Here is an 18,118-nt window from a genome sequence, read left to right as displayed (position 1 = left end):
AAGATTTATAAAATAAATCAATATTTTGGCCCCCGCCATTTCTCTATTGTAAAATGGCTCTCGGTCCAATTTTCATGAACTATGGATTCTAAAAGTTTTTTATTATTTTCATTTCATTTATAGGACACTATTCACTTCCAATTATAAAAAAAATAATCTACAACAAATCAAACACATTTTACAAACAGTTTAAAATACAATTTAATCAATCATCCATGTTAAATCGGGCTTACACAATGCCTAGAAGCTGTCCTAGCGAGGAGGCAGTCACTCCCAATCCAACTTGAATCCAACCGATTCCTTTGTGCTAGGATAGTTTCATGCTGTTAGGTCTCTTTAAGATCTGCGACCAAGCTTAGTTTTAGGGAGTATTTTCAGAAACAATGAAAATTGCATAGGTATTGTCGCGTCCTCAATCGTAAGCCTATTCTGCGTTCTCAAAACGAGGGGGCTTTGGGCCAAATATAGGGCAAAAGATATAGTGTCTGTCTCAAGTTTGAACTGATTCCAGAAAGATGTAAGATGGTCTGGATTGAGCTGATTTTCAACCATTATGAGCCCCCTCTCCTCGTCTATATTTTTTGTGGAACATCTGTCGATTAAAATCGTTTCCACCGTTTTCTGGAATTAGTTCAAGCTGGAGACAGACGCTACATCTTTGGCATTCTTTTGGGACTAAAGCCCTCCGCTTTATGAGCACGGAATAGCTAACACTCTTTTCAAATTTTCAGGCTTTTTGAAATGCCTCAGATAAATTAAATTGTATTTATATTTTATTAATAAATCTGTGGTCTGTTTTTAAAAAACACAACCCACTGTTTTTTTTAATTTTGTGTGTCTCAAAATATTGCCAACTTAAAAACAAGCTTACAGATTAAAATCATAGAGACAATACCATAGAGCTGTATAGACATAGGAAACGCAATACGTGAATTCTTGACCGCAGTGAAGAGGTAGAAAGAGACAGAAATTTTAGGCGTATAAGAGAAATGATGACAGTTATACGCGCCGCGCCCACTTTATCTGTCTCTCTCTACTGCGACAAACATTTGGTGGCAACTTTGTAGCTCTGTGGTATTTTCTCAATGAGTAAAATTCATCATAAACAATTAATCAGTAATTAATTGAGTTTTTCTTTTTAAAACGATTTTAATTTTAATCGACTACCAATCATCATAATTTTTTTTTATTATTTTATTTTTTTATCACAGTTTTAAAAATGTGGTTTTCTAAATGTTTATTATTTTATTTATATTTACTTTTTAATTAAATTAATTAATTATTATTTAATGGTATGAAACACGCACTGTTCACTGTTTGATGCTATTTAATAATATAAATATATGTTTTGCTTGGAAATCAAAAATTTAATTATATAATGTTTTTTTTTACAATTTCATGTGATACAAAATTATTGAAGAGGGCTCCGGTAAATGATACCGCTCAAATTCACTGAAATTAATCATATATGTAGGGTTTATAGACTGGCCGTGCTAAAAGCGTCCGTAGCCTAAATTTAAGGCGCCTATTTAGGCGGGGACTAGTCATTGGTCGTTGCGTGCTTTATACATGAACGCATCAGGCTGTCTAAGTGATTGAAAACAATTGAAATTGTTTTGATTGAAAATAGAAGACAGCCTGATATGCACAGTACAGAGTACTCAACGATCGAGGCCTGGATCTCGATCGTATTACGTTTATTTTATGTAATTACAGACATAAAAATTATCCAAATGGCAGCAGAGGGCATATTGGGGGATAGAAAATTGCACAGCCAGTTTCAATTTGAGTTTGGGCTATCCACGGGAATTGGACAACGGTTAAAATTACGATTTTAGGCCCCAGACATTTATTTCAACTATAAAATAAAACTACAAAATATTTTAATTTCAGTTAATTTGATTGGCATCTATTTTCCATAAAAAATTTCCGAAGCCTTTTTTATTTGGTTTGCGCACATGTGACGTAAACTTCTTTTTGTGAAAAATAATGTCTTTTTTAAATTTTATTTCAGGGAATGGTCTTAATTTAACATTTTGTGCATGGGCACGACAGAGTACATTTAATAAATTTATTTGAAGCAATCTTCTGATCCTCGGGTCCTCAAAAAACCCATCCCCTTCACCCAAAATCTAGCCCATGAATAAAATGTTAAAAATCGATTAAAAAATGCTCTAATTAAAATTTATATGTGAACTGACTCTAAAGCTTTCTAGTTCACAATTTCATTGAAATTTTTTTACTACGGAAGAAATAAATTTTAAGTAAAATATTAAAATTTTTATGGTGTCTCAAATTTTAAACTCTAGCTTTCTTCTATATTCACATTCATCAAAAATACTTACTCCAAATCAGAGAACATTATTTTATTATACAAGGTGAACTGTTTAAATCGATACCGGAGAAAATCTTGTAGAGTTACTTAAGTACAGAACAAATTTTCAAATAAAAAATGGTGCGTTCTAAGAAGTAAATTTTGAATTGATCTGAAAGGGATCTTGATCGTCAGGATTATCCAAAAGTACTCTCTAGGTCTTTACTAATAAGAGATAGAAGGATAAAAGAACACTTTAATTAGAAAATACAATCATATATTAAACTTTTATCGAGCAAAAGAAAAGTCGAGTCGCTTGGTTTCTGAGATATGAGATCGGAGACATTCTTTACTTGCTTTCGTTGTATTTATACTATTTTTCTGCTCGAAGGAGCTGGAAAGCGGCAACTTTGTTTAGCAAAGAGGGGCGAAAGTTGTCACTTTTCGCCCAGATCGGAAGAAAACTTCTTCTATTCGATACATTTTATCGTAAATCGAATAGATTAGACAAAAATCGTGAAAATGTAACTACAAATCATAGACGAATCCGCTGCCTCGTCCCCTTTGGCGTCAGAGAGGCCCGATATCCAGATTTTGATCGGCACTGTCTTGCCGAGAGTCCAATCACCCTCCTCAACTGGCCCCAGTAATCAAGATGGGGTTGTCGTAGCCATTCTCTCATCAGGCTCGGATGAAGAGGGAATTTGAGATGACACCTCTCGTACTGACGAATCCGCTGCTTCGTTTCCTTTAACGTCAAAGTGTCCCGGTATCCAGATTAATCTGGTGTTATTCAGTACTAGCCGACTCAGATCCTTGAAGCATTCGTAGACTATCCTAGATACAAATGAAAGTATATTTTTGGATGATTTTAACAAAACTAACAAAGTTTCATCGCTTTTCACAAGCAATATCTTTTCGAAAAACTTCCCTTATTTCTCATTGAAAAATGGTATCTTTTATTAAGGAACAATTTTCCAATTTAAAGTGTTCTTCTACCCGAAATGATCCTGAAGGTCAAGATTTACAAAAACTCTTCCCCTTCGTATCCAACATTTTTCTGTATTTTAGACATCCTAAAAGATTTGACCCATTATCAATTAAAATAGTCCAACCTGAAAAAAAAAACAAAGGACATAACCTAAAAGTATTGTTTTTTTAGTTATTTTTTTATGTTTTTACAAAATATACAGTTTTTTGTTTTGTTTTGTAATAATATTGTGCTTACAATTTCTATTTTTTTTTTTTTTAAATATTTTTTCAATCGGCAGTGTTTTTAAATAATTTCATTTTGATATTTTACTGATTTTACACAATAAGAGATCCAGAAATATTTGTTTGTTTGTACAAATGTGTGTGTATGTGTGTGTGTGTGAAACGCGCACCGCAAATATTATTTTCTTCCAAAAACATTTTCCAGAAAAATAAAAAAAATTGCAAAAAATAAATAAACGAAACGCAATCAGCCTTTTCTAGGTATGCGTATCTATTGTTGTAATAGCATTTTGAACGCTGCATGTTGGGTTATTATCGACCGCCATTTTGTGTCCAATAAGATCCGTAAAATAAGAGCCACTTAATTTTTAAAGCAGCTTAAATATTACAGAGATCATCTGATATCAATGAAATTACGCCATTTTGAGAAAAAAAAGTATCTTACTAGGTAAAATTAGGAACTGAAAATGATGTATTATTGTTTTTTTTTCAACGCAGTTGATGAAATACTTCGTATCTGTAGAACAGAGCCATCTAGTATCGAGAAGTAGAACTAATAATATGGATGCGTTACATAACGTAACGCATCCATATTAGGAACCCTGACATGGTTAATCCGGCCTTACTTTGAAATTTTAGGCATATAGAGTTCGTAAATGAGCAACATAGGTCAATTGGGTCTTGACCTATGGGTCCGTAGAAAAAAAATTCTAATTATTTACAAAATGGTGGTCGATAAATGTTCTCCACTTATAGTGCCTCTCAGTGAATGTATCTACTAAACAAAATGGAGTGATCGAGGGGAATTCGTTTTGTAGAGTAAAAAAAAATAATAAAAAATCATTCGTGTATTATAAAAAAATACTCGTCGTGTGTTGTAGTAGTGTGGAAAACAAAATGGCACTCAAGAAATTAAAAAAATAATAATAATTAAATATGAAAGATAAAAATAAAAAATTATTGATAAAAATCACAGCATAATTAATTGATGATTAAAAAATACGATAGATGATATTGAAATCACGTAATTAGTCTTGGTGAATGTAAACCCTCCACTTGATTATCGATGTTCGGACAATGACTCACACCAACTGGACCCCAATCGTATAAACCTTGACTATTCGCTAAACGATGTGTTAATCGATGAGCAATCGAAAATCCACCGCTACCTTCCAATTGTGTTAAAACTATTATTACTTGTCTGGAAAATAATACAAATTTATTGAGCAACAAAATATGATTTATTCGAGGAAAATGATTAATGAAAATTACCTATGTAATGGTGGAACCGAGTCCACAGTTCGTAACGCACCACGTGTTGACACTACATTATAACTCTCTTGACAATCACATTTGACATGAATCCATTTATTTTCATGACGATTTTCAACCATTACGACAAGACCAGCCCAGCCCTAAAGTAATCCAAAATCATACATGTCTAGTAGGTCTAAAACCAAACATTAGAATTGGCAGTGATTCTAACGGCTAAAAATTGCTCAATGCCCTATCTAACAACTATTTCTTCTAACGTTGTTAGACACAGTTTTCGAAATTTTCTGCAGTCCAGAAATGACTGCTAAATACTACACTAGTCTCCCGACTTATAAAAAAAGGCTACATACCTTGGTTAGATAAAATGCAGTCATCCCTTCGCGACCCTCATGTCGTTGTCCTTTAGCTAGTGTTAAATTAATAATTGCATCAGCGAGTACATAATCTGGTGGGCCTAGTTGCTCCACCAACAGTCTTTTTGAACTATGTATAGCTAGAACATATTCTGGATAACTAGCTGGATCCTCCATTCCCGTATGCCAATGATTAAATGCCAGACATACTAATAAATATACATCGCGTTCTAACATTTTATGGCATCCAACAAATCCTCGAACCTAAACAAAAAATAGCACATATTCAGAGGCCCATCTTTTTGAAATTGATCTGGATCTGGATTATTACCTGTCTTTTACTATGTTCAACTAAACGCCCCACTTCTGGTTGGGCAGCACTACGTGAACGAAACACTACTACGCATAAATCAAGTTGTGATCGTTGAGATTTCTCTGAATTACGTTGACCCTCTTGGAATAATGTGAATTCAGCTTCCGTGGGTTCCAAAACCGTTAACAGAACACACGATAAATGCGGTGTGGACGATAATGGTGGTAATGTTCCTTGCAAACGAACTTCATTCCAACCGGAACGAACCTTACAAATATCAATGCAATCAAAATACCTGCAAACCAAATGAAAATTTTTGAAAATTCAATTGAAATTGAAATCCAAAATAAACTACAGGTCATTTTTTAGCTCACTATCATTTCGATTTTGTATGATTGTGTTAGGTTAGAGTGGCTGTTCTGGAGTGGGTCAGGTCATTTAAGGGCGTTTGGCAATCCTGTGCTTCTTTTGATTATAATCGTGTTGGCTGACAGAAAGATGTTCAGAGCGAGGAGAGGGTCAATAAGTACTTACTTTAAAACATCATCAAATGAGATCCAAAAAACTCCATCAGATGCACCTTGTGGCATTAATAAATGTCGTAGCCGTGGTGTCCATGTTGGTGAATCATCTGACCAATCACCAGTCCAACAATAATGTCCCCATGGATTCCGTAACCGTAATAAACGTACACCACCCGTATCACGTACATCGAGCACTGAATACGCATGACGTGGACGCAATCCCTTACGTTGATATTCATCCTCATCCACTTTCATATTTCCCCCTCCACAAGAAGCACCCATTAAAAATTTCGCTTGCCTTGATGACAGTAATTGTGCCCATATTAAATCTTTATCCATTTCATCTTCGGGTGGCGCGGGTAACGCTGATGGTTGCAATGGAACACTTTCACAAGGTGCACCCGTTAACGTTGCTAAGCCTTCTATTGCACGACCAGATACCAACGCCTCATAACATCCATGGATTTTTGCTACAGCTTTTTCAATTAAAGGTACCCATAATTGTTTCCGTTTTGCCTGGATATAAATACACCAAAATAATCAGAAGACTGTTACTAGAATTTTGTTAGATTTCGCACACAACGTTACTCAAGTCAGCTAACTCAAGACCTGGATATTACATTAGTCGCAAGATTTTTTTATTAAAATCGAAACAACCTTTAAATTAGAGATGGTTGAAGACTTCAGCACAGTTGAAGAAAGTGGTGGGACTCTTGACAGGAAACAGTCAATTGAACTACCATCTTCATAACATGGGGATCTCTGATGATCCCACTTGTAGGACGATAAAATCTCCACATACGTTGTTTACACCTACAGAATGCTGCAGCACGTCAGGTTTAGATTGTTTTGGTCTGAAACCTTGGATCTGGTCTCGATAGAATCCTATAACATCATCTGCCTAAAAATAGCACCCCTTACTCGAAGACGTCTGGCCTTCGGATGATAGCTAGTTCTCAAATAAGACATGGAGGATTTTCTTGGTCTAGGTGCTAAGGACCCATTTGCGTTAGCGTCGTGTGCGTTAAATTTAAACGGAATTAGACAACATACTTGTGAATACACTAAATGGCCACGTTTATCACAGGGAAATAAATCATCAACCAAAACCATTGTCCATCGACCATCTTTACATAAACGCACTTGGTATGCCCCTTGAGGACATAACTGTTTTGTTACCAATACACTGCGTACCAAATCTTCACGTTCGGCTAGCACAGCCAGCGCACTTAATAGCCAACAGTTACCCAAAACACCTGTCAAATAGTAAAAAAAAAATAAACACTTGTTTTTATCTTTAGCTCTTAAGAGCTAATATATTGGTTCACCATCCCTGCAATACACCAATAAATGGGTAAAATTAAGGGTAATTATCATGCAATGTGTTCAGGAAATAAAAAAAATCATAGACAAGGAAAAAATGGCAACAAAAATTTATTACATTAAAAAAAAAACAATGTTTGTAACGATTTTCTAACTGTCAAAATAATCAAAATTTCCAAAAAAGGTTTTTTTTTTTTGCTTTCACAAAAAGCCTCTTTTATACTCGTAAAAACAACTTCTTGGAAAAAAAGGCAATAAAAAGTTTTCATGCAATGTATTAAATAAAAAAAAAAAAATAATAAAATAAAAGATACGTAACTCCACACACAAGCACTTTAAGGAATTTGGAGGCATGCGTTCACAGGTAGTACTAGAAGATTTCTTGCCTTGGGATATATCCGATGGTCTTGGTGTACGAAAGACAGCCCATGGTACAATTGAATCCGATTCACCTTCAACATCAATATCCTGTGGTCGACGCCATTGTACCACATGTGTGTCTCTAGACTCTGATGGATTATAATATAATGATTTGGGTGCTGGCGGGAATGAATCATCCACAAATGCTTCATTTGTCTACAAATATTTTTATTTAGCACAACACCAGAAAAAAAAGTCATTTGCCACACATACGTTCAGAAATCATCCAAAATATTATATCAAATTTTTCCAAAGTTAAACCAGAAACAAAATCAAATATGCCAACTTTTTTTTTTTTTTTGCCATCAAACCCTTTTCAAAAGCAAGGCACAGAGTATGCGACAGACACAAGAACACATTTGACAGGGTTGATGAGATTTTTGACAGGATACTGTCAATTGAAATTCAACCTTCATCTGTGATGAAACCACTTGTAAAGCCTGTATAGAGGACGTGACGATAAAACCTCGTTGCATGTTATTTGCACGGGTAAAAACCTACTAGGTGTCAGGTATTGAAGGTTTGGGTTCGAAACCTTGGATCCATCATTCATGCAATCTATTCGCAACTTTAAAAAAAGTTTGAAGGCAAAAAAAGATGATTTGCATAGAATTTTAACTATTTTTTCGACAGAAGATTTTTGAACGCACGCTAACTTTTCCGATGGCATTAATTTTGGCCCAAATTGCCATCCATACTCTGTTATAGTATGGATAAAAAAAATTTACTCCAATTAATTTTAGCAACAAAATTTTTACTTGCCTGTTTACAATATTGCACAATATGTTCCCATCGATCAACCGCTGCAGCCTCTTCGGTATGCCGTAATTTCTCCATTAATTTACTTTCTTGGCGTGGAGCGCGTGGTATCGATTGACTTGATAATTCTGTTGATGAGCTAAGACAACGTGAACTGTGACACATTTCACATGCTACGGTCACCGAACTATTTTCAAAAGTACACAATAAACATTGCCAGGATTTTTGTTGCGTCTGTTGTGAGTTTTGATGATTCTGTTGACGCGTAGAAGATGTAGATGATGGTGATATTACAGAAGATGGAATTGTAGTGGCAGGCTCCAAAGAACTGCTTCCAGAAGATGTCGTTGTAATAATATCATTTTGAGCTGTGATGGACGAAGTTTGTTGTTGCCATGAATGTATTCTAAAATTTTTGATCGACATTTTGAAGATATCAAATGGGTAAAATCGATTAATTAGAATTTCAGAAGAGAGATTGCAATAAAACCGCCCTTTAGTTCTCTTAACTTCGGGACCAAGTTCTCAGTAAAGATACAAACCAGACACGAATGGGATGAGAACTTGGTTAAGCCAAAGGGAGGAAATTAGGTTGTTGGGTTTTCTCTGAAAATCTAGATTGAGTTGATATCAAGGTACTCCTGTTGTTCTTAAACAACTCAAAATGATTCATGGAGCAGTGGTCGAAGATGGACCAAAAATTTTTCGATATCACAACGGACCCTTTGGTCTAAGTGTGTCCCATTCAAGGATAGCCCCTCCAAATCTAACCTAACCTATTTTAGACGCAGTTTTCTAGATATTTGAGACAGGTTTTGATGAATATTATTTTATTTATCACAATTTATCTTCTGAGATTCAATCAATCTCAAACAAATATTTACTTTTTCTGTTCACCACGATTGCCGCCTCCAATGATTACACCTGATGCAGTTGCTCCCGTACTATGTCGCTATAAAAAATATATATATTGAAAAATTATAAAAAAAATATTGAACTTTCGATTATACCTTTGGATAAGCGCCCAAATTACGATTTGGACTATGATGACATGATTTTGTTGCAGAAATATTTTGATCTAAATTTTGTTTAATTGTTTTACAAGCTAGACAAACACTCGATGACAGCGGATTTTTTAAAGTACATTGATGACATGACCTGTATTGGATACAAAATTAATTTAAATTTGAGTCTGAATTTATTTTTAAGGCCCGTTTTAAGATTTTAACACGACAGTAAATCGCTTTCAATTAAGTCTAATGATACCCTGGTGGGAAAAAAATTTGAAGAAGGAATAAATCCTAAAAACTCTAAATAACTCTGAATTTCTCAACGTTTTTAGACTTTAATAGTAAAACGGACCTTCGGTATTATTTTAAAATATTACCAAAATTCTCCTTTACGTAAAGTCATATCACGTGAATTCGTTAGCGCCCTTAATTTAGAGCCTCCACAAACCACGCATGCTGTTACTTTTCCCGAATTACGTAATGTACATTTTTTACATGTCCATTCTTGTTCTGTATGATCAGGATTTTCACCTAGAATCGATTAGAAAGTTTTTTTTTTTTTATTAGTTTTAGAACGAAGCCTCTGAAGAATGAACATAATATTTTACCTGTCATAAATTGAAAATCTCCTTCCAGACCTTCATCGAGTATTACTCTAGGTATAGAATTTAGGTCAACATTATCGTCTGTATAGTTTTTGCTTCTTAAATAGCGTACCATGTTACTGGAAATAAGTAAAGAAGTAATCTCGGCGTTAAAACCACAAAAATTAATTCTGCCCCGCAAATAGATATATCACGGCGAAAAATGAAATGAATTTTAAGTGTGCCACTTTTTTTGCGGGACAGAATTGAATAAGTGTAAACATAGCTTTAATTAAGAAAATTTTACTTACTTATTAGTATTATTATTGTTATTGACAGAAACAATGCTATCGATTTGATGTTGCGATGCATTTGAAGCACTTGAAACTCGAGAATGTGCCCCATCTTTGGTGACTGTTATTAAACTCGGTTGCATTAATGATGGCGGTGTTCTGGCTGACATACATATTTCACATTTATCAATCCACAATGCATTGTATGCATATGAACATTTCCGGCATGTCCACATTCGATGTCCACTACGACTATTTTCCGATTTTTTGTTACTTTTTATACTAAAAAACAAATTACTCATCTCAGAAATTTCATTGGGATTGCTAGAATATTATTTCATATATTATAGTTGTAGAGCCAAGTGTAATAACAACCCTGCCGCAAGCTCGATCAAAATTGATGAATATTTATTAAGGCCGATATTAAAATAAGCAGATAATTGAATTAGAAAACTCTTCCCTCCTAAAATTTTCAGAATTGATTTAGACTTAGTCCAATTTGGCCTTGGTGCTCGTACATCCTTAAATGATACCAAACTGGGTGTAATGCCTTTTCAATAAAAAAAATAATTAAAATCGGTTTCGGTTTCGTAAAGAATCGCGAATAATACAAATAGAAAAATTCGAATCGAGTTTTTTTTAACTCATTAATAAAATTTTAAGATAAGCTTTCTTTAATGATCACTATTTCAGCTTTTTTTCTAATCTACAAAATAAATGAACACGTTTACAGAATTAAAAAAAAAATTACCATAAATTCATTGATAAGAAAAATTGCTTAAAATAATTATAAATAAAGTAATTAATTTTTTTTTAACTGAGCGGTAAATTAAACATTTTTATGTAAATCACGAAAATAAGAATACAATAAAAAATTAAAATATTTATTTAAAACTTCAAGTGCCAATCAATCAATCATTACACAACAAAAAATCAAACAATTACTGATAAAAAAACATGTTATTGTCGATTGTAAATAAAAATAAAACAAAATTTTGCGCCAATAAATGAATAATATCGACGAATTCTTTATTTTTCATATTAATTTTTATCAGTGGCGTAGCCAAATTAATTTTTTTTATAGCTATTGGGATCTGACAAAACACAACATACCCGAAGTTTTTTAGAAGATATTTTAACACTATACTTACGAATTCGTAGTTACTGTTGTATCTAACTTCGTCGTCGAATCACTGCCCAAATCCAAAATAGTCGATGAACTTTTCGCACCAACTGTAGTAGTAGTGGTCGCATGCTGAGGAATTGTTGGCGCTGTCATACCAATATACGTATACTTAATTTTATTATTTTCGATTTCATCTGGTTTTGATGGTGTTATAATCTCTAAATCAGTCTCATTCGAAATATTTTCCTCTCCACCGCCACAAATAGACGTTGTCCGTAGCAATAAATCTGGTGTATTCTGTATGGTAGTCGTATGATGTTGTTTACGACTTCGTAATTCATTCAAATGAAATGGATTACTATCAAGGCACTCTGATGTATTATTATCAAATGTGCTACCATGCACTCCTGACGATGATGATGACGATGAAGAACTACCTGTTTAACAAAAAAGTTACCAACATAAATTGCGAGAAAACTATAAATGCCGTATTAATAACTTACCTAAACTGCGACGATTCATAATAACTGAAGATTTCGTAGCCCCAGCACTAGGTGACTCTGACAATGATCTTCGATAATAACATTGTTTTTTAATCGGTGATGAATCCTGATCATCGAAATCACGTCGTCGTGGTGTATCACATGCTGCACATAATATAATATCCGTTGAATTTTCTAATGTACAATTTGTACATGTCCATAAATTTTTCGAGGAATTCGTTGAGGATGATGACGATGATTTAATATACGTATTATTTCGATATTGACGGCGATCAATTGTGTAACCAGTACTAAATCGACTGGTTGTTGTGGTTGAATCAATATCACCGTTTCCCCCACCGCCAATCACATATTGTGAATTTGTTCGCGGATGACACATTGTTAGATCGTAGAAACTTGTTACTAAATTGGTATTTTTGTAGGGGATTCGCCGTGTTGTGTTATGACATAACATCGAATCATTTGATACGGATCGACTGACTTTTGGTCGAAATAAATTATCAATTTGATAATTTGTTGTTATATGACGTTTTGGTGATTTATTTTCGCTGCTAGAATTCTTGTTTGCCAATAATCGATTACCAATAATGTCATCATTTTTACTGGTTAATTCAATATCAAAGTCACGTATGTAATTATATGATGTGGAACTGTAAGGAAACAATCAACAAAGTCAATAATTTTAATACTCTGTATAATACAGGGTGAACCATTCAAATCTACAGTGTGTTCATTTCAAAAGTGGATACCTTAATAACTCTGGACCTGATGTAATTATTGTTTTGAGTGGAAACACGTCGATTTAGATATTGAGGGGGAAGTTCAAAAATGATACCAAGAGAATTTGAATGAGGTATTACAAGGAAGGGGGTGTCATCTGAAAATCAAAGTCGGGGTGGATTAGGATGAAGGGATGAAACCTAGAATTTCCTAAATCCGTCATGATAGATTTGAACCAAGGCATTACCTCAGATGTTGGCACACTTTAAATCGTTTGACGCTCAGTTCATGTACTTAATGGTCTAAGAATGGACGAGGAGTTAACGATTTGAACTTACCTTGAGCTATAATAATGTTTGGATGGGGGTACAAACGTTGTAAATTTCGTATAACGACAATTACATGAACATTTCATTTGTGGATCACATTGTGGTAATAATTTTTGACGACTCTCTAATAAAACATGACTTGTACTTCCACTGCCGCTACCATTTGTCGCTGCCAATTCTGAACTCGTTTCATGATTTTTATCACGTTTTAAATATGATAAAAATGGTGATGTTGCCCCAGATTTTGAACTTGTTGCCGTTGAGGAGACAGGTACACTTGTTGATAATAAATTTGAAGTAGTACTACCAACTTTGTTACCAACATCAATTGGTATCATATTTTTTGAATTTTGTAATCCAATCACACCACCTAAAATTCAATTAAAAATGGGGCTTTTTAGAAAACCAATCCAAAAAAACATTGCGCACTAGCTAAACCGAAATTGCAGAAGATCTGTCGCCGACCATATTTTTTTTGGAATACCTTTCGATTAAAATCGGTTTTACCCTTTCTGGAATCAGTTCAAACTTGAGACAGACGCTACATCTTTGGCACTATATTGGTGCCAAAGCCTCCCGCTTTGAGATCCCGAAATAAATTTACAAGTGAGAACGTGGTACTGGCGAACACCTATAGAAATTTCAGCCTTTCTAAAATGGCTCACTAGAATTGCGCTTGGCTGCAGACCTAATAGTAGGAAGACACTCCTTTCTAGGTCGAATACTAAAATGACCAATTTTTTGAACAGAATAAAAAAAATGGGATGTTTTAAGTTTGACCGCTGTGTGTTTGTCTGTCTGTGGCATCGTAGCGCCTAAACGGATAAACCGATTTTGATTTTTGTTGTTTCGTTTGAAAGATAATTTAATGGGGAGTGTTTTAATATAGGTTTCAAGTGCGACTTTAGGGTTCAGTACCGAAAAATTTGTTGGGGTTTTTTAAATTTCACTTGTTTTCTAGAATCAGTTTTTAACTTAAGACAGATGCTACATCTTTGGAACTATATTGGAGGCAAAGCCTCCCGCTTTGCCATGATTTTATAGCTAAAATACTTACCACAATGATTTTCACATTGAAAACATATTAAATGTATTGCATGTGCTATATTTAATGTCGTATTACATAATGCGCATACGCGTGTTACACTGTTATTAACCAATGTACAATCATTACATGTCCAATGATGTACCAAATTTGGTAAGCTTTGACTAAATTGTTTACTACGTTGCAGTAGTAAATCATTATTACATTCATCGGATTTATGGATACGTTTTGAAGTATTCTCACGACGGCGATGACATGTTACGCTCATCAATTGTGGTCCTAATATATCATTTTTACAATTTTCTTTTGTCAAGTCATTTCTTCTGGAACAACAGAGAGAAAAGTTAATTAAATTTCATGGTCTTTGAAAGCAAAGAAAACTGTGTAATAGAAAACGAGTTTGGAATTAAGCATGCTGAACTCTTAAGATGTATTTTCACGATGACGCTTGACACTGAGTTTGAACGTAAAATTAGATCACGTGGTCAGTTTAGGCCGTGCTGCCACTTGGATGGAAAAAAAACTTCAGCAGCGTCAAATCGTAGAAAGCTAAACAATGCTTAAAAAAGCATCTTTCATAAAAACTTTCCACTTGGTCGGGGGATTACGGTAGAGCGGTTTTTCAGGGCTAAATCTCTACGTCTAGACTTCTACGATCATGATATTTTAGCAGAAAATGAAATTTTTTAATTTTTGATTCCGAAATCGGGCCTCAAAAAAAGTGCAAAGATAATCTAGGAGACATATGTTAAATTTTTCCCTAACTCCCCTGCAAAGAGTGAATCTAGGAGATGAGAAAAAGTGTTGCTAACAAATGACAAAAAAAAACAGTATTAAGTATGTATCGTTGTCTTTGTCTGACTGATGTTAATGAAAAGAAATAGAAATATCTAAATCATTCCTTTTCTCTTTTTAACATGAAAGACCAACTTTTGCTCCCCTTTAATTGATGTTGCTAAAGAACAGAGATAGAGATATCTGCATCATCCACTTTCTCTTTCTACATGAAAGACCGATTTTTTACTGAATCCCCTACAAAAAGTAGGTAAGCAATAGACGGATCTATGAGACCAGAAAAAGTGTTGCTAACCTAACAAATGCCAAAAAAAAAGTAGGTATGTACCGTTTTCTTTGTCTCACTAACATAAATGAAAAGAAATAGAGATATCTAAATCATTCTCTTTCTACATGAAAGATCTATTTTTGCTCCTCTACATAGAGTAAGATGAACCATAGAAAGGTCTTTGAGATTAGAAAAAGTGTTCCTAACTTTGACATTAGAGAAAGTGTTCAGGCGTATCTAAATCATTCGCCGCCTCTTTCTATATGAAAGATCAATTTTTGACTGGCTCTTTTACTTAGAGTAGGTAAGCGGAAGAGTTCCTAACCGAACCAATGTATCTGGGAAATGAAGGGAAATCTCCTAATCTCAGTGTTGCCAACTCTCAAAATTTTTTCCCCCTAAAGCTCCAACCAAAAACCCCTAAAATCCCCTAAAATACAATTGCTGCGAGATTCCCTTAAAAAAAAAAAAAAAAAAAAAAAAAACATTATTATAAAAATATAAATAAATGTTATTAATAAAATAAACAATTAAGTATTATTACATTAATTACATAATCGTTTATAAATAATTAATCAATAATCAAATACCAAATTGAATTATTTAAATAATATAATTATTCGTTTTTTAACCTGAAAACCTTAAAAAAGTGAATATTCGAAGTTGAAAAAAAATCCCTAAAAATACCCCTAAAAATATAACACCCCTAAAAAAACCCCATTAGACTTTTTAAACCCCTAAATTTGGGGGGAAAACCCCTAAGTTGGTAACCCTGCCTAATCTAGAGATAGGCAAAAAAATCAAGTATGAATCGTTCTCTTTATCTAATTGATGTTAAATGAAAAGAGATAGAGATATAACAAGTTACGAAAGGAATAAGATATAAGGACAAACAAACTGACTTTTGATCTTTCGAATTTATAATATTAGTATAAATTGCCGTTAATTATTTACAATTTACGAAAATTACGACGTAAACTTTTTTAATTAGGGACCTTTCCTTGTATCATAACTTCTTTTGTTCCTTTGTTCATCTATACTACAGAACCATTAACATAAACCCCCCACTTGACAAATGTTTTTTTTTTGTATATAAAAAATTTTCATAAAAATTCTTATAAAATTGGCTTTTCTGTGATGTGTTTTTCACATTTAAAAATTCGTTTACATTTATAATAATAATAAAATCAAAGACACAAAATAAAATTGAAAATCAGAACAAATGTTTTTGTTAAAAATTTTACCTATTTTTTAAATGTAAATTATTAAAATTTTGATCATTATTAAAATGTTTTGTGTTGGATGTAAACGATTTATCTCGTAAATGTCCACATCGTAAACATTGTAAACGTTCTGTTGGATTTATTAAACTACATTCATCACAATTCCATTGAAGCACTGATGCAATAGCACCCATTTTAATAGATTCATGGCTACAAGAATCACACAATTTATTTTTAAAGTTTCTTATTTTATTTGTATTTATATTATTTCAATATAATTTTTAATAATATTTATTTATTTATTATTCTTTTATTATTTATATTCTCTTTTAATAATGATGACTTTGATGATTTTGACAGAACAGCTGGTACTCCATATTGATATAAATTTATTTAACTACCTCTACTTATATTTCTGTATTATCAATATTATATTTATATCTTTCTTTTACGCATGTTAAATGTATATGGCTGTCTATGTTTGTTTCATATAGATAATAAAAGATAGGATATGATGTTGGTATCTTTGTTCTACTAATGGTAAATAATGTTTTTAACTTCAATACTTAATATCCATTCTATAGAATTATATCAAAATGTATAGTGTGGTCAATAAAAAATTCATTAGAAATCTAGATAAATCTAGAGATGGGAAAACGTAGTAAAAAGTAAATAAGTTAAGCCAGTTTGACTAAGAAATTTTGCACCCGTAGGCAGTTTCAAAAATTAGCGCTCCTGGTAATAAAAATCTATTGCAAGAAAGACCTTTTTTTAGTTCTTTAAAATCGCGATGGTTGTTCGGGGGAGTTCTTCTGCTCGAGCTATCGTTGTTAAATCAGAAGGTAGATGGATATATTAATAAAAAAAAGCACATTTTTAAATAACCAGAATACATCGTAACTAATATACTTGATCGCCTTTAATCACAAATAGGTTTTTGTCTTACTTTTCCTGAGCAACCTATACGAAGGATATTCAGACTTTTTAACTACTAATAATTATTAGGTATAAAATAGTTAATGAATATGTTAGGCAATATTTGTAAGCCTAATTGATTCATTGAGGAAAAATTTTGACCTACAAAAACCACTTTTTACTAAATTTGGGCTATATTTTTCAATTTTGTGATCATATTTAATCTACCTATAAAAGTTCTGAAGAAAGTGGGGCTCTGGTACCGATATTTCGCACAAAGGTGTGAGTTAGATAAAAAATAACATCAAAAATGAAAAGTTTATCCCAAAATTAGTGGGGTTCAAAAAAAATTTCATTCAAATCGGATAACATTTGTGTGTATTATGAAAATAATCGATTTTTTGAACTTTATGACGTCATCAAAATCCAAAAAATTGAATTTTGCTCTATCACATCCAAATTATATGCAATTTTTATCAACCAAGTATGGAATTATACTAAATTTGGGTCATACTTTTCAAATTTGTGGACAAAACTAACCTACCTATAAAAGTTTTGAAGATAGTGGGGCCCTAGTACCGATATTTCGCACAAAGGTGTGAGATAGGTTGAAAATAATATCAAAAATGAAAAGTTTATCCCGAAATTAGTGGGTTCCAAAAAAAATTTCATTCAAATCGGATAACATTTGAGTGTATTATGAAAATTATCAATTTTTTGAACTTTCTGACGTCATCAAAATCCAAAAAATTGAATTTTGCTCTATCACATCCAAATTATATCCAATTTTAATCAAACAAGTATGGAATTA

The 18,118-nt window shown here is 33.1% G+C and overlaps 1 protein-coding gene across 1 annotated transcript; it reads right to left on the bottom strand.

The window, feature by feature from the left end:
- Nucleotides 1-3,585: 3,585 nt before the first annotated feature.
- On the bottom strand, nucleotides 3,586-16,629 carry LOC123291735 (calpain-D-like). Its single transcript, XM_044872133.1, has 18 exons — nucleotides 16,414-16,629; nucleotides 14,119-14,429; nucleotides 13,071-13,431; nucleotides 12,013-12,662; nucleotides 11,535-11,946; nucleotides 10,402-10,665; nucleotides 10,115-10,230; nucleotides 9,884-10,037; nucleotides 9,507-9,654; nucleotides 9,381-9,448; nucleotides 8,500-8,902; nucleotides 7,704-7,893; nucleotides 7,048-7,250; nucleotides 6,005-6,510; nucleotides 5,489-5,765; nucleotides 5,155-5,421; nucleotides 4,802-4,944; nucleotides 3,586-4,730 (listed from the first exon to the last, which is right to left on the bottom strand). Exons 1-18 carry the CDS (start codon nucleotides 16,584-16,586, stop codon nucleotides 4,550-4,552), a joined length of 4,827 nt encoding a protein of 1,608 aa, XP_044728068.1. The 5' UTR covers nucleotides 16,587-16,629; the 3' UTR covers nucleotides 3,586-4,549.
- Between the last annotated feature and the right edge of the window lie 1,489 nt (nucleotides 16,630-18,118).

This window comes from Chrysoperla carnea, chromosome 2 (assembly GCF_905475395.1).
Source record: "Chrysoperla carnea chromosome 2, inChrCarn1.1, whole genome shotgun sequence".
In the NCBI taxonomy this organism is placed as follows: Eukaryota; Metazoa; Arthropoda; class Insecta; order Neuroptera; family Chrysopidae; genus Chrysoperla; species Chrysoperla carnea.
The sequence above is the reverse complement of the archived record's forward strand: the minus strand, read 5'-3'. Positions and strand labels throughout refer to the sequence as shown.

Coding starts and splice junctions, on each gene's coding strand:
- LOC123291735 (XM_044872133.1), bottom strand. CDS start 16,586: ATGGGTGCTATTGCATCAGTGCTTCAATGGAATTGTGATGAATGTAGT. Junction 10,038..10,114: donor AGATTTTCAATTTATGACAG/GTAAAATATTAT, acceptor AATCGATTCTAG/GTGAAAATCCTGATCATACA. Junction 7,251..7,703: donor ACCATCGGATATATCCCAAG/GCAAGAAATCTT, acceptor ACTATTTGACAG/GTGTTTTGGGTAACTGTTGG.